Here is an 18324-nt window from a genome sequence, read left to right as displayed (position 1 = left end):
CGACGACTGTAATTTTAAATACGGATGTTGTCCCTCCCCCTCTATAGTGGTGGTGACCGTACATTACCTCAATTCAGTCTTAACTTTTTTGAAGTAGACGATGTAAACAATGCCCAAGAATCAAATGCGATGCGCACTAGACTATACACATTTTGTGCTTGGATATAAATTAAGTTAGTACGAAAATAGTTGCTCTTGCTTGAACCTTGCTATTATCGGCATTTTATAAGCATTAACTAGCAAATTGTAACGAACCACGAAGGTTCCTATTCTAACTTTATAGTTTATACAGCACATATTGTATTCATATATATATATATGCATATATCACTTACTACCTCTCTTGCAAACCCACTATATATATCTTATCAGATATATCAGGTTATATATCTCATTCTCATGGAAAAGAAAGTGCACGTGGGAATGGGATCAGTGCATCGAACTAGGCCAGCATCATCATATAATAGCAACAGAAAAGACTCATTCCCTCCAAGTAGAGGAAGCATCAAGAGGAAAATATTCATCTTCATATGTGGAAAGATAAGGCAACGCATCCTTGCTTACATGGTCAGCTCAACTTAGCAAGCCATTATTCTCTTTGTTTAAAAACAAACTATGCTATACATGTGCTTCATATATATCTACATACGTAAAAGTACACATTTAATTAACTACCTACTGTGTGTCTGATCGTAACAGGTTCTCATGGAACATGTAATATTTCTTTACTAAATAAATGAAGTTATTTCTTATTTTCATGCATTTCGAATCATTAAATAGACGTACCATTCAATGCCTTTTTTATATTATTTCTATTTTTTTAGCTGGAAATAGTGTTACCGAATTAAAGTAAATATATGAGCTTTAATTATCACCACTCAGGCATGTAACATATCATCTTAAAGCCTGTAACAAAAGTATATAGATTTTCATTTAAATAGATTTACTATATACTGATTGAAGTACTATTAAACAAGGATCATTTTCCATCTATCATAAACTAGCGTTTATTTGGTAAATTGATGAAAAAGGAATGGAAATAGGACATTAGCTTTAACGTTGCCTTTCCTTAAAAAAAAAAAAAAGAAAAAGCTTTTACGTTATCTGTGGGACTGGATCTATGCACACGTATATGCACTAAAACGGACAAATTAGTTGCACTACATTGTGCATGCTAATGCGGTACGAAGGTTCCTCCAGTCCCAACGGCAATATAGTATTATGTTGAAAAGTAATTGTTATAAAATTGACGATGGGCCATGGAAAGGTATAAGACACGAATATTTAACTTTATTTAGTGTCCATGTTTAAAGCAGAAGCAACTATTTGTAACTTTTTGCCTTCATGTTAAAAATTGCAAACGTACGTGCTGCTCAATGCTAGGCAAAACACGCAATTACACAACAAAATTTAGCAAAAAATATTTTTCCTTCAATAACTTCTTTTAAATGTTGTCCTCCTCAATAATGAATTAGTTCATCTATGAAGCAAATTAATGTTATCTAGTCCAGAGGTTTCACCCTATGTCCAACTCCTTATGAAAAGGATTGCAGGATCTAGTTTTCTCAAGACTCTGGGTGAGGAAGCAGACACTGATAAAAATTGTTTACTATATAATTTCCATGTTGTGTCTTACTATCTTTTGGGCTTGAACATTTTTTCTAATTTGTCGGTCATCAACTAGGGTCTGGGCAGTTGGAGCCCGGAGCTACAAGAGCTTAAAATTGCCCATGCTATAATCACCTATTCCCTTTTTGCGACCAGCAAATTTGAAGAGACTCTGATCCTTAAAGAATCTGATATTATTGAAAACATAAGGCAACAAATTCAATATGAACAATATACATGAATATAAGAAATATATGTAAGTACACGCATGGTCAGTTCATATCCGAAGGGTCCTAACCAACCACAAAACGGTCGTCTCAGCGGTCTGAAGTAAAACGTGATAAACAACATTTATAAACTGTACCAGCATAAGCAATCAAACAAACATATCAATATGACCTATTGGGTTTGGAAGATGATGAGGTTTTGGATTTGGCAAAATCAACAAGATCCTTGAAAAGGGCATCTTCTGGCTTCTGTTGTTTGGTTGGGGTGGATGAATTCAGGGAGAGATTTTGAGTTTGTCCCACCAAGCTGTCGTAAGAGGAACTGGATCCACTACTTGAATGAGATACACCTTGTTGCTCAAAAAACTGTTGTCTTTGATTATACTTTGAAGGTGGGGGCGGAATGATGCCAGGAGATTGAGCATCCCAGGGAGCTGCAGGCAGACACTCCGAAGATTTGTCCTCAGAAGATGGTTGTTCATCATACACAGGCTCGCTGCTAAAAATTGGTGATGAGGTAGTACTCACAGCATGAGGATGAGATGAAGACAGAGATGGAATAGTTGACGAGGTTGGATTAGGGCTAGAATGAAGGGGAGCTGTAAATGAAGTGGGTTCTGAGTTTTCAGGAGATCCTTCTGTCTTGTATGTATCACCACTGAGATAGTCAACCATGCCGGTGCCAGAGTAGACCGGCTTCTTTGATGCTGGTGGTGGTGGAATGAGTGGGTTTATCCTCCCTGGTTCTGCCTTGTCATAGGCTGGTTTTTGATTCTGTGCCTGAGTATCACGTGATGACCTGAAATCATGGTATTCAAATTTAAATGTTTATGAAACTGAAGATAAAGAGAAAAAGACAAGGGGAATGGAGGACCTCTTTTCACGGGGAATAATGCATATATATCAACTATATAGGGTATCATATCAATTATCAAATGAAAATATGTCAAGCCTTTGATCCCCCCCAACTAAAAAAGATGAAGTAACTATAACCAGGATTTAATGTTCGCAAGAACTTTTGGGGGTTCACCTATGGGCTAGTTGAGCAAAATCATCCTCTGATTCATCATCTTCGTGGTTTACATTTACAAGTGGTAGAACTGAAGTTTCTGCTTCTCTGGCACCAGAATCAGCAGTTCCTTTCACAATGTCATCATGTCGACAGAGTACTCGCTGAAGGCTGTCATTCAGTGCCAATCCCTGACCTAAAAGTTGCTCATCCCTGAAAGTGAAGTAACCATTACAGTCACTCTTTGTAATTGCACAAAGAGACTTGGTAACCAAAAGAAGAGAAACAAAAACTTACGTAGTATTGTTCACAAGAAGCATGACACGCTTTTGGTATGAACGGCACTGGTCAACAAGATCAACAATCACTTCCTCCTTCACACCCTGACATATTTTGCCCAGAATATTAAGAAACAAATGAAAAATGACAACTTGCCATGACAGTTTTGCACTGAGCTAAAAAGTTAATATAAGACAATCAAAAGCATTAAGTTTGAACTATATCTTTGTTCTGCACTTGCAAGGAATGTTTTCATGGACAGGACCCAATCATGTTCAAGATTCTAATGCCTCAAAAAATTCATGGTTAGCTACTCTTGAACCTCAGCTAAATACAATGTGTATTCAGAACATCAACCTAAGCAAGAGTTAACAAATTATGACTTAAGATTAGAAAAGGGGAATGGATAAGATTAGAAAAGGGGAATGGATTAACAATCAGTGATTCATTCAAAGCTATGAATGTACCCTGACTGATTTTTCATTCTTCTAGATGATAAATTATGCTTGAATTTTGTACAATGGCTAGATAATAAGTAACTTGATCTTGGGCCCACTAAGTTTTGTAACTCTTGAATGATCTTGATATTGGAACTGGAAATTTGATATCCTGTGGCCAAAGATTAGCATGAAGGAAAAATAACTAGAAAACCTTGGAGTCTCACAAAAACATTTAGGAGTCTAACCTAAAAATGACACATTTCAGCAGTGCCAGGGTAGCGGGGGAATGCATACTTCTTTAGGTCTTAATCAGAAAATTACTAATTCTCACAACCTGCTTACTTCAATTTGCTAAATTGGATGGATTCCAGATCAAGAATTCCATAGTACCACACAACAACTAGCAGAATATGAAAAGATGGATACAGAAATACAGCAATTTCAAAGCTCAAACCAATACTTCATAAACAAGAAAAACAGAGGTTCCAGAATGAAGCTAGCAGAAAAGGAACGAGAAATAATAATAATAATAATAATAATATCACCTCACGGTCTTTAGGACTCAAGGCGCTAAGCATTTCCATCAATACATCAGCTAGTCCTTGAGCATTTTGAATCTCTAGCAAACTGCTTATAAGCAAATCAAGTTAGAGACAGATAAAACAAACCCTAACATTTTTTTTCCATGAAAAATGACTTGTTAAGATAAAGAAGAGAGGAGGGGGGGGGGGGGGGGGGGGAGGACTCCTAGAACAACCAAAAATAGAGCAAAGAGAGCAACAGTTCAGAAGAGCTTCAAAATTCTCCTAGTAACTATCTAAGAAAGGGTTCGCTAAATAAATTAACACCACCAGCATATCTTAACCTATAAGGGAATCACTACTCCCAAGTCCTAAATGCATCAGGCCAATGTGAGGGATGCATCCCTAAGGTTGCCCAAAGAGGAACATATATACCATTATAGTTCAACCCATGAACCAAAAAAAATCACATGCCTTAAGAATTAAGATGGTAAACCTTTTTGTGGTTAGATCCTATTTTGCATTGATTGTATAAAGCTTTGTTCCAAAATATCATTCTACGATTAGACGTACGTGTTCAAAGGGAGAATCTCATAATTATGGAGGAAATGACACATTGGCACTATAGTCAATCAAATATACTAAAAAAGTATGCTTGTACAAAATTATGAGCAATTCCATCTTTTCAGACTTTAAACCACAAGTATGCTCCATATTTAAATGGGCAGAGAAACTTAAAAACAGAAATAAGAAATTCAAGAATAGGCATATAATTGTAAACGATGCTCGATAAAATCCAATAGACATGATTAACTTCTTTGTATTTATGGCAGATAGGTATGTTAACAAGTAACCTCTAAGTCATCTGTTACAATTTATAATAAACACATCATAATCATTAAAATAGAATTATACACGACAAAATTACAAGCAAATGTATAAGAGGCAGAGATGGTCCAATGTTCCGATGGAACAATTTCAGAAAGGGATAACAAGGTAAATAAAATTTATAACTTTCACCATGGTATAGAAGTCATTGACAGCATAACTGCTGGCCACACAGCATCATTAACATGTGAGTGTGTGGCATAGGGTAGCTATGAACAAATTTTCAAATAACCTATCAACTTGTTATTTTTTATCATCTTTTCCAAGCATGAAGTTTCATTGCAATTGAAATTGACCAGATTTCTACCAATGGCGACCTACCTTGCAATATACATCCAAGTTATAGAAAGCAGGGAACTTATCCAAAAATGCATAAATTCAAAATTAAGAAACCAAAAATTTACATTATTCATTATTATGATAAATACCCTGCTAATTTCCTTACAAAATTTAAAATATATAACAACATCATTAACTAACCCCATGCCACACAATAAAAACAAGGATCAGAATATTAAGAATGTGATAAAAGTTCAAAGAGCACCTAAGGTCAGATGCATCTGACTGAAGAGAAGCCTGAATAGTAGCATCATCATATTCTGCAGCAGAATGAATAATTGGCTGAGTTTGAGCGGGAGTGAAGAATGGTACACTATTCTCATCTCGTGGTGGAAATTCAACTCCAGCAGACTGTTAATTATCAAAACATTACATTAGCTCTAAGTCAAAAAGCAACAACTTAATGAAATATTAGTTTAGAACAATGAGTTGATATGTTATCGGTGTGCCTAATGATATGTTAGATTTGAACATTAATTTTTTATATATTATTAATCAGGCTTAATTGCACTTTTTGTCAACCATCTTTCACATTTTCATGAATTTTGCCAACCAACTTTTGAAATTTTGCACATTTTGCCACTTGACTCTTTTTTTGCACATTTTGACACCCAACTTGCAAATCCGCACATTATGCCACCCAATTTTCAAAATTTTGCACATGTATGTCCCCTATATTATAATTAGGCATTTTGTTTTGAAATTGGGTGACAAAATGCGCGAAATTTAGAAAGTTCGGTGGTAGAATGTGCAAAAAAAAAGTTGGGTGACAAAATGTGCAAATTTCATAGTTTGGGGCAAATTTTGCAGAAACATGAAAGATGAGTGGAAAGAAAGTGCAATTAAGCCTATTAATTATCAGCATACAGGTGTTCGAGAGAGTGGGATTTCCAAGATTGGATACTGAAGAGTCAACAATGCAAGCACACAGTTGGGTGCAGCTCATGTAACAATATAACACATTAACCAAGTTAATAAAAATACCAGAAAAAACAATGATGACCTCAATCAGACTCTAGTAGGAAAGCATTTCACATTTCTCACAGTACAAATGTACAGCAACAGAAATGTTCATGCATAACGTTTAACAGTAAAATTATTGCTTGCAAAGCATAAATTAATCTCAGAAAGTAATATCTAGATGCACAAGCTCACCTTCAATTCATTATATGCTGCATAGTATTGAGGATAAACTCCAGTTGGCCCCCCAAAAGCTTCTTGCCATGTATCAATTAAAATCAGTATCTTTTCCCTCACATTTAAATCCGGCTGTACAATTAGATTAAAAGAAAGCAGCAATGGATAAGAAAGTCTTCCATTTCCAAAATACAGTTACAGAAGGAAGATTAAAAATGAAATATAGAGTGTCAAAACAAATAAATACCTTCTTCTTCACTATCTTAACCATTTCATGTAAGATATCCCGCTCAATGATCTGCTGAAATACACTTTCACCACAATTCTTACTAAGAGTCTCCAATACCTAGATCAAATACAAAGAACCCATGTCAGGTAATCATTGCTTTTTGTAACCACCTGCACAAATCTATGGATAATTTTCTTTTTTAAAGTATTGTACACCTAATCTCTTTTTATCATGGAAAAATAAAAACTTATGAGTTATGACCATGAGGACTTTTGCATAACATACCTTTAAAAATGTAAAAATATAGTAATAAGTAATAACTGATAACACATATTTAATACACTATATCAAAGTACGTTAAATACTCAACAATTATTGAAAAGTAAAAGAAAAAAAATACTGACAAAAAGAGCCAGAAGCTGTATTTTTGGATTTTTACTGGCCAAACGCTTCTTGAGTATCTTCAAAGCATCCTTTGCTTGCCTGCAAATTGAATTAGTTATAACACAGAATATCAGGAACAATATAATTAAGGAATACCCATGAGAAATCAACATAAGGATGAATTGAATCAATTACATACTTGAGATCCAAAACTAAAATACAAGATCAAATGCAAAAGCAGCTTAATTTCACTTCTGGTCCTCCTGTTTTCATCAAATTTTGGTTTTAGCGCACCCCCCCCCCCCTCCCTAGTTTTGAATGAAACAACATAATGTCCACAATATTCAAATTGATACAATTGAATTCCTCATCTATTGTTGACATGGATTTATCTATATTCAAGTGCACTTTTTCACTGTGACATATGTAGCATGATATTATGTCAGCAAAATAGTATCACATCAATAGCAAAATGATAAAAGGTAACTAAATTGCATCAATTTGAATACTAGGGGGGCAATATTGTTTATTCCAATATAAAATAAACAGGCCAAAATCAACACTGGAGAAATTACTGTTAGGTACCAAAAGTGTCATTAAGCCATTAAATACAACTAAATTAACTGATTCTCAGAATTAAGACATCCTGCAATTGTCTTCTATGTGATAAGAACTTATAGTTTCCAACTTAACAATTCTGAGACGGCCTGCAATTGTCTTCTATATGATAAGAACTTAATAGTTTCCAACTTAACAAAAAAACTTCATACCCCATTGCCCAGAGGCTCTTCGCTATGCGAAGGTATGGGGGAGGGATGTTGTACGCAGCCTTACCCTTGCATATGCAAAGAGACTGTTTCCAACTTAACAATCCTTCAAAAATTAAAACCTATACTTTTCTTGGTTCAGTTATATTTGTGATACATTATTAGTGGTCCCACTTTCCCCCTTTTCAAGAATTTCAATGAAACCGAACAATTGGAAGTTGCTTTATGAGAAAGAAATGGGCTAGCAGCAGTTAAGATAGCCATTTTATTCACAAATAGTTCAGTCCATAACATAAAAACAGCAAGTCAAAACTTCAGAAAACAATAATGATATACTGATGTCAAGATGCACAATAAATGTTGACTCTGTCAAATACAATAGGCCAGGCAGTTTTCTTGTTCACACTATATAGACAACACAGAACCCTTTCTAGCACAGAAAGAGTGCAAGATAAAACTTACCCTCCCGCCTTTTACCAACATATAAGAGAGTAAAAGAAGTACCAAATCAGTCTTTATTTTCTAAAACAAAAAACATCAAATTAATTAACATCTTCGGGGTGCAAGATTACCAATGAATAAACTGAACCACAATACAAGCATTTTTGGTATAAAACCAGCAAACTAAGATTCCAGTTTAGTTCAGTTTGATTGGAAAAATAAATTTACTAATCATACAGCAGACCACTGACTCTCCAAGCAAAGCACAGGTAGAGATTTCAGCAGTGATCGGTGATTAAGAGAAACAAAGAAAGAGACGAGGACAATACCCAGGGTCCATATTAATGATATCACACAACTCTATGTTGATTGCCCAGTCAGGACCAATGAGCATGTCACTAGTTGCTCTCTCAGCACAAGCAGCTGCGTTGTTAGCCATCTCTCTCCACCTCCACTGAATCAAGTCCCTCTACTTTCAACCTTTCTGCAAACCCAAATACAATGTAACAACATCAATAAAATACCTGTCAAAATTGTAGAGTGCATCGTACCAAATATCAACAGCACTTATCCGATCAGTAATCTAGAATTCAAAAAATCCACGTTCATTCCGTCAATTCAATAGGTGGTTAATAAAAACAAAAACAGATTCAGAAAGAAAGAAAGAATGCAACATAATGAGCATCAAAACTGAATAATTGACAGAAGAGAGGCTCAATCGACTAGCTGATCGAAATCCAGAAATGTCAAATAAACCCTATGGGGAAGTAAAACACTGAATCGTGCATAAGGAGGAAAAAAGCAAATCATAATCACGCCAAATCAAAGAACTAAGTTGGAAACATGAGGCAGGAGAAGAGAAATCGAAAGAAATAGATTAAGGATTTATGTTGCAGAGATCGAATGAACCTAAAACCCCACACACATAGTGAAGTGTTGACAAAGAGAAAAAACCCAGTCATAGATTACGTATAGAGAGGTTGAAGAGACGTTACCTGCGTGTGTGTGTGTGACAAATCAGAATCAGAATAGAAGAAGAGTTGAGAAGGAGAAAGTGAAGAAATGAATTTGGGATTCCAACACAAAAACAATACTTATTCCACCGCCCGCTCCTCTTTTCGTCTATCAATTTATTATTTCTTTTGTTATTTTCAATGTCGACAGCTTTATATATGTCCTGATTATCAACAGGACAATTATTTATTAAAGGTTAAATTAGTATTTTTACTCTTAATTTATTATTTAGATTTAATTTGATATTTAATTTTTTTCCGAGTTCAATGATCTTTTCATATTTAATCAGGCTTGGTCTTTTAATTTAATTTTTTAATTTTTAAATTAATTTTTTTAAATATGTATTTTGTGATGATTTTTAATTAATAAATTATATCATCATTTCTTATCCTTTAGACGAAGAACTAAATTCAATTATTTTAAAAATTAGAGGATTAATTAAAAATAATTATAGGAATAAATTAAACTTAAATAATAAATTAATTTAACCTTTATTAAATAAATTTTTATTAAAAATTATGAAAATGTATAATATTTTTCTCAAAAATAAGTTCGAACTCTCACTTTTTTCTTTAAAACAAATCTTGGACACCGAGACATCATTTCTTCCTTCAAACTTTTCTCTTATACAAATAAATTGATTTATGCTGACACATCTTATATCCTATTTAGCATAAAAAAATTATTTTTAATCATTTAATTAACACTTTTTTATTTTTAATATAAATAATTTTTGTTGAAAGGGATTTTATTTGAGGGGAAGACATCCATAATATAGTACAATTATTTTTTTAATCAAATCTATAAATTACTTATTAACATTTCAGTATCCCAATTAAAAAACAAGTATGTGTTTGATTAAACTTGCTCTAAAATAACAATTATTTGTTTTTAATTTCTTAAAACTTTTTTAAAGTAACAATTTCTCTTAATTTAAGCGTTATTAAACACACTAAAGGTATAAAAAATATTAAAAGATGTTTATTAGTATATCCAATTATAAAAAAAAATTAACATTGGTATTTCATATGTGATTATTATTTTTTAACTTGTGTCCTCAAAATATCAATTATATGTGCCATAATTGAATTGATAATATTTTCATTGGAGTGACGTCTGACCAAACAATTTTACGATAAAATTAAGAAAAGTAGAACGCTTACAAGGGTAGGCAAAATAAAATTGTTTCTGCTTTATCCTTATTCATTCATTAAATAAAAATATGAAGTGAAGCTAATTGTTTATAGTATTTGGTGAGGTTTCCTAGTTTGACTTTGATGGAAGATGGAAGTCATAAGCGCGTTTTTCTTTCTTTTCTTTGTCTCTGTTCGATTGGATTGGCTTGAAAATCACGGGTTGCCATTGGAATTTGGAAGCTAAATGAGAATTATACTTGTGGGGATCACTAATCAACCTTCTGGTCAAATGTTTCTTTTTAACGCACCTAAGAACTTCCAGGTGAAAAACAATAAACAAATATTAATGGATATTTCATATTATTGGATTAAAAACTATAATTTTATTAAACAAAAATAATTATATTTTTATTGATATTCTTTCGTTTTAAAATTTTGTAACAAATATTTTTATAATACACTGTACATTTATGAAGCTTGCACCGTTATTAATATAGTTAATAAAAATAATAACTAATAATTATTCAATAAAATAGTAGACTTTTCTTCTCGAATGCTATTCCACGAATTCATTCACACTCTGGTGAGTTTGGTCACATCGAATGTACTGTTTGTTTTTGTTTTTTTAAAGAAATTTATCCTTTTTTTTCCTTATTCGTTAAGTACTGTAATTTATGTAGGATATGTTTTGTTTGAGAAAAATTGGAACCTGAGGTAATTTTGTAGGTTATTTCATAGTTTTAAAAATCTGGATAGGTCATTGTTTTGAATTAAGAAATTAAAAGACACACTCATGGGGGATGAACTAAAAAATAGCATTTTTAAATTTTTGAAGATTAAAAAAAGATAAATCTAAATTTAAGGGATTGAAAAATATGACTTTCAAATTAAGGGACTAAAACAATAATTTAATATATATATATATATATATATATATATATATATATATATATATATTATCAAATAGAAAGGTCATAATTAAGAAAAATGAAGAGAAAGGATTGGACAAAGAATTTATGAAAAATAAATAATGGACGTTACTTTTTCTTATTAAAATTTATTTATTATAATCATGACCACATAAGTTACAAGCAAGAATTCATCACATAAGTTGAAAGCCACGGCATCTGACACAAAAAATGTAATTATATAAGAAAATATGTTTAAAACATAACTAATTTAATTATAAACAGTAATTACATATATAATCTTGAAAAGGAGGATATTGGTGTGAAAGAATGAATATCAATATTGACCTAAATGGATTTGGTCAAGTTACAACTAGTGATTGATAAAATTATGATGCAAATATGTTTAATTTTTTTTATAAATTACAGAATTTTGTTTTGAGTTTTTAATAAAAAAAATATTTGTTTTGAGATGTCTCTTATATATTAAAGCTTTTGCTCCAAGTCTTCATTATTTATTAAGTGAAAATGTAATATTGTGGTAATTATTAATAATGTTGGAAAAATTAGTTTATAAGATAATACATCATCACTTAACTAATAACAGAGAATCAAAATAAAAAATTTAATATATTAAAGCCTCACAATAACAAAAAAATTATTTAAAATCCATAAAGAAAATTAAATTATTTATATAAGAAACCTTAAACATATTTGATATTTGATGGTGTAATTATTGACAACTTGTTCTCTTGTTCTCGAGGATGATTGACATCTACACCCTCAAGCTAAGCTAACAGGGAAGAATACCACCCAATCCAACCACACCAACAACGTCTCAACAGATTAACGGTTGCATGAAACTGTTGGCACGTGCGTAGCTGTAAGGAGTGCATGTACATGTACGTGCTCGTATTTTGGCTTGTTAGATACTAGTATCAATTAGTCACCTATGCGGCTGAATAATCTAAGAGATGGTTTTCTTAATTCTTACACTCACCAACATTAACAGTGTAAACATCTACGATCATACATGAGGAGTGAGGACATATTTCTCATTTTCCCACTGGCTAATTCATTTCTCTTTGAATATGAGTTTGAAATTTTATTATAAAATAAACAAAACAGTTTGTTTGTTCCACGTATATGTACTAGATATATTACATGAATGGAGAAAAGTGGGACACGTGCATACCGTTCTAGAAAAAACATTCTAGCAAAACAGCATTGTTGATAAATAATTAACTACGTTTTAATTTATTTATGAGGTGATGCATAAGTAAAACCACTTTGAAATTTTTATAGGTTGAAGATAGTCATTCAGATTGTGTTACAGGACCAACCTCAATTTGGGGTGATAATGGAGCGGAATCAACATCAAAGGTCAATCACTTATGGAGATAATCTCCAACAAACACATGAAATGAGAGCAAATTAAAAAATAAACGAATTTTGGCAGACAAAGACATTTGAAGGCCCAAGGTGGCCACTATGTTGTTTACACTATGCACATTTTACATGGACAGATTTAGATAACCCAGGTCAATGAAATTTGAATCATGCATCTTCCCATTTTGAATGAACAAATTAAAACATCCCACCCTCTTTCTTCTATCTTCTTCCTCTACCACTACACCAAGAGAGTTGTGGGTTGTTGAAGGTGAAAAGGAACGGGGAAGTAGGAGGAGAAGGGGTTCGAATAGCCCAATTTTGAGGTTGCTGAACTATGCAATGGGAGAGAGGGAGGAAGGTTCACGCGGTTGAAGTTGCTAATGGTTATTTTAGAATATGATATTCTTCTGGAATATAATTTTTGGTATTCCAAAACACCTATTTTAGAATAGGTTTCTAGAGTATTATGGTATTCTGAAAAAACTATTTTTCAGAATATTTATCTTATTCAACAATAGTTATTTTGAAATATGGAATCATATTCTAAAATAATTATTCAAGAATAGGATAATTATTTTAAAACCTACTTCTAAAATAACCTATTCCGAAATATCAAAAACTATATTATAAAATAACTGTGTTGGAATAAGTAAACGCAATAGATGGCCCAAAATGACCCATACCTTTAGTTTCTATACTTGATTTTTTTTTATAATATTTAAAAACGTTATATTTCTAAAAACTTGCAAAGGAGTCCCTTTTTTTATTTCTGTTACCAAATATTAAATACATAATAAAGACATGACGATATATTTATAACATTTAAAAATTATCGTTTGAAAAAAATTAAGCATTATCTTAAGGCTTGTTCAGTTTAAATTATTCTTATTTTATCTCACTAATAATTACAAAAATAACATTTTTTTATTTCTTTTAAATATTTATACAGTGAATGGTAGCATAACATAGTAAGCTTTTTCTTATCTATTTTATTTTATTTTTATGCATTTTGCTTATATAGTGCAACTTTTACAAAATTTCTAAATAGCGTTTAGTGGTAATATGAAATGCGGCTCAACAAATTGGATTCCTACTTATGAAATATAATAATTTTTTTTAGTATTTAAATAAATCTTATATAATGAATACCAATTATTTTTCTTATGTTATTTTTGCAAAGAAGCATATGAAAAATGTAACCAATTTATTTTCAATATATTATGTATTTTCAAGTAAATTGTAGCATTGCGGTAAATAAAATCTGTGCAATTTTTAAAAATAAAATACAATTAATGTGATACTTTATAATTAAAAATAAGATTCACTTGATTTATTTTACATAAGAAGATCCACTTGGTTCTTGACTTGTACATTTGTTTCCTGAAAAATTATGGAGCCAAGTAGCCTATGTTAATAGAAATCTAGAAGATCCATCTTCCAACATCATACATCATTCTGTGAATAATGTGAAATCGGCAAAGTGCAATTAAGCCTATAATTATCAGCATACAGGTGTTCGAGAGAGTGGGGATTTCCAAGATTGGATACTGAAGAGCTCAACAATGCAAGACACAGTGGGTGCAGCTCATGTAACAATATAACACATTAACCAAGTTATAAAAATACCAGAAAAACAATGATGACCTCAATCAGACTCTAGTAGGAAAAGCCATTTCACATTTGTCACAGTAACAAATGTACAGCAACAGAAATGTTATCGCATAACGTTAACAGTAAAATTATTGCTTGCAAGCATAATTAATCTCAGAAAGTTAATATCTGATGGCACAAGCTCACCTTCAATTCATTATATGCTGCATAGTATTGAGGATAAACTCCAGTTGGCCCCCCAAAAGCTTCTGCATGTATCAATTAAAATCAGTATCTTTTCCCTCACATTTAAATCCGGCTGTACAATTAGATTAAAAGAAAGCAGCAAATGGATAAGAAAGTCTTCCATTTCCAAAATACAGTTACAGAAGGAAGATTTAAAATGAAATATAGAGTGTCAAAACAAATAAATACCCTTCTCTTCACTATTCTAACCATTTCATGTAAGATATCCGCTCAATGATCTGCTGAAATACACTTTCACCACAATTCTTACTAAGAGTCTCCAATACCTAGATCAAATACAAAGAACCCATGTCAGGTAATCATTGCTTTTTGTAACCACCTGCACAAATCTATGGATAATTTTTTTTTTTAAGTATTGTACACCTAATCTCTTTTTATAATGGAAAAATAAAAACTTATGAGTTATGACCATGAGGACTTTTGCATAACATACCTTTAAAAATGTAAAAATATGTAATAAGTAATAACTGATAACACATATTTTAATACACTATATCAAAGTACATTAAATACTCAACAATTTATTGAAAGTAAGAAAAAAAATACTGACAAAAAGAGCAGAAGCTGTATTTTTGGATTTTTACTGGCCAAACGCTTCTTGAGTATCTTCAAAGCATCCTTTGCTTGCCTGAAATTGAATTAGTTATAACACAGAATATCAGGAACAATATAATTAAGGAATACCCATGAGAAATCAACATAAGGATGAATTGAATCAATTACATACTTGAGATCCAAAACTAAATACAAGATCAAATGCAAAAGCAGCTTAATTTCACTTCTGGTCCTCCTGTTTTCATCAAAATTTTGGTTTTAGCGCACCCCCCCTCCCTAGTTTTGAATGAAACAACATAATGTCCACAATATTCAAATTGATACAATTGAATTCCTCATCTATTGTTGACATGGATTATCTATATTCAAGTGCACTTTTTCACTGTGACATATGTAGCATGATATTATGTCAGCAAATAGTATCACATCAATAGCAAAATGATAAAAGGTAACTAAATTGCATCAATTTGAATACTAGGGGGCAATATTGTTTATTCCAATATAAAATAAACAGGCCAAAATCAACACTGGAGAAATTACTGTTAGGTACCAAAAGTGTCATTAAGCCATTAATACAACTAAATTACGGATTCTCAGAATTAGACATCCTGCAATTGTCTTCTATGTGATAAGAACTTATAGTTTCCAACTTAACAATTCTGAGACGGCCTGCAATTGTCTTCTATATGATAAGAACTTATAGTTTCCAACTTAACAAAAAACTTCATACCCCATTGCCAGAGGCTCTTCGCTATGCGAAGGTATGGGGGAGGATGTTGTACGCAGCCTTACCTTGCATATGCAAAGAGACTGTTTCCAACTTAACAATCCTCAAAATTAAAACTATACTTTTCTTGTTCAGTTATATTTGTGATACATTATTAGTGGTCCACTTTCCCCCTTTTCAAGAATTTCAATGAAACCGAACAATTGGAAGTTGCTTTATGAGAAAGAAAGGGCTAGCAGCAGTTAAGATAGCCATTTTATTCACAAATAGTTCAGTCCATAACAATAAAACAGCAAGTCAAAACTTCAGAAACAATAATGATATACTGATGTCAAGATGGCACAATAAAGTTGACTCTGTCAAATACAATAGGCCAGGCAGTTTTCTGTTTCACAACTATATAGACAACACAGAACCCTTTCTAGCACAGAAAGAGTGCAAGATAAAACTTACCCTCCCGCTTTTACCAACATATAAGAGAGTAAAAGAAAGTACCAAATCAGTCTTTATTTCTAAAACAAAAAACATTCAAATAATTAACATCTTCGGGTGCAAGATTACAATGAATAACTGAACCACAATACAAGCATTTTCGGTATAAAACCAGCAAACTAAGATTCCAGTTAGTGCAGTTTGATTGGAAAAATAAATTTACTAATCATACAGCAGACCACTGACTCTCCAAGCAAAGCACAGGTAGAGATTTCAGCAGTGATCGGTGATTAAGAGAAACAAAAGAAGAGACGAGGACAATACCCAGGGTCCATATTAATGATATCACACAACTCTATGTTGATTGCCCAGTCAGGACCAATGAGCATGTCACTAGTTGCTCTCTCAGCACAAGCAGCTGCGTTGTTAGCCATTTCTCTCCACCTCCACTGAATCAAGTCCTCTACTTTAACCTTTCTGCAAACCCAAATACAATGTAAAATCAATAAAATACCTGTCAAAATTGTAGAGTGCATCGTACCAAATATCAACAGCACTTATCCGATAAGTAATCTAGAATTCAAAAAATCCACGTTCATTTCGTCAATTCAATAGGTGGTTAATAAAAACAAAAACAGATTCAGAAAGAAAGAAAGAATGCAACATAATGAGACATCAAAACTGAATAATTGACAGAAGAGAGGCTCATCGACTAGCTGATCGAAATCCAGAAATGTCAAATAAACCCTATGGGGAAGTAAAACACTGAATCGTGCAAAGGAGGAAAAAAGCAAATCATAATCACGCCAATCAAAGAACTAAGTTGGAAACATGAGGCAGGGAGAAGAAGAAATCGAAAGAAATAGATTAAGGATTTATGTTGCAGAGATCGAATGAACCTAAAACCCCACACACATAGTGAAGTGTTTGACAAAGAGAAAAAACCCAGTCATAGATTACGTATAGAGAGGTTGAAGAGACGTTACCTTGCGTGTGTGTGTGTGACAAATCAGAATCAGAATAGAAGAAGAGTTTGAGAAGGAGAAGTGAAGAAATGATTTGGGATTCCAACACAAAAACAATACTTATTCACCGCCCGCTCTCTTTTCGTCTATCAATTTATTATTTCTTTTGTTATTTTCAATGTCGACAGCTTTATATATGTCCTGATTATCAACAGGACAATTATTTATTAAAGGTAAATTAGTATTTTTACTCTTAATTTATTATTTAGATTTAATTTGATATTTTATTTTTTTCCGAGTTCAATGATCTTTTCATATTTAATCAGGCTTGGTCTTTTAATTTAATTTTTTAATTTTTAAATTAATTTTTTTAAATATGTATTTTGTGATGATTTTTAATTAATAAATTATATCATCATTTCTTATCCTTTAGACGAAGAACTAAATTCAATTATTTTAAAATTAAGAGATTAATTAAAAATAATTATAGGAATAAATTAAACTTAAATAAATAAATTAATTTAACTTTATTAATAAATTTTTATTAAAAAATTATGAAAATGTATAATATTTTTTCAAAATAGTTCGAACTCTCACTTTTTTCTTTAAAACAAATCTTGGACCACCGAGACATCATTTCTTCCTTCAAACTTTTTCTCTTATACAAATAAATTGATTTAGGCTGACACATCTTATATCGTATTTTAACATAAAAAATTTCTTTTTAATCATTTAATTAACACTTTTTTATTTTTAATATAAATAATTTTTATTGAAAGGGATTTTATTTGAGGGGAAGACATCCATAATATAGTACAATTATTTTTTTAATGCAAATCTATAAATTACTTATTAACATTCAGTATCCAATTAAAAAATAAGTATGTGTTTGATTTAAACTTGCTCTAAAATAACAATTATTTGTTTTTAATCTTTATTTTTTTTTTAAAGTAATAATTTCTCTTAATTTAAGCGTTATTAAACACACACTAAAGGTATAAAAAATATTAAAAGATGTTTATTAGTATATATCCAATTATAAAAAAAAATTATCATTGGTATTTCATAT

At 31.7% G+C, this 18324-nt stretch overlaps 1 protein-coding gene and 1 pseudogene across 3 annotated transcripts; both read right to left on the bottom strand.

The window, feature by feature from the left end:
* Positions 1 to 1784: 1784 nt before the first annotated feature.
* Positions 1785 to 17298, bottom strand: LOC114410370 (TOM1-like protein 4). Of its 3 annotated transcripts, none has more exons than XM_028374294.1 (10): positions 17284 to 17298; positions 8599 to 8757; positions 7082 to 7160; positions 6696 to 6794; positions 6467 to 6580; positions 5517 to 5662; positions 4109 to 4190; positions 3142 to 3227; positions 2866 to 3057; positions 1785 to 2634 (listed from the first exon to the last, which is right to left on the bottom strand). In XM_028374294.1, exons 2-10 carry the CDS (start codon positions 8706 to 8708, stop codon positions 1998 to 2000), a joined length of 1545 nt encoding a protein of 514 aa, XP_028230095.1. In that variant the 5' UTR covers positions 8709 to 8757; positions 17284 to 17298; the 3' UTR covers positions 1785 to 1997. The 3 variants fall into 3 exon arrangements, with proteins under 3 accessions (XP_028230095.1, XP_028230093.1, XP_028230094.1); XM_028374292.1 differs by lacking the exon at positions 17284 to 17298 and adding an exon at positions 9265 to 9378 and having other exon boundaries at positions 8599 to 8753; XM_028374293.1 differs by lacking the exon at positions 17284 to 17298 and adding an exon at positions 9271 to 9361.
* Positions 8745 to 16749, bottom strand: LOC114410916 (annotated as a pseudogene).
* Positions 17299 to 18324: the final 1026 nt, after the last annotated feature.

This window comes from Glycine soja, chromosome 4, assembly GCF_004193775.1.
Source record: "Glycine soja cultivar W05 chromosome 4, ASM419377v2, whole genome shotgun sequence".
NCBI lineage: Eukaryota > Viridiplantae > Streptophyta > Magnoliopsida > Fabales > Fabaceae > Glycine > Glycine soja.
This window is presented reverse-complemented; position numbering and strand designations above follow the sequence as displayed.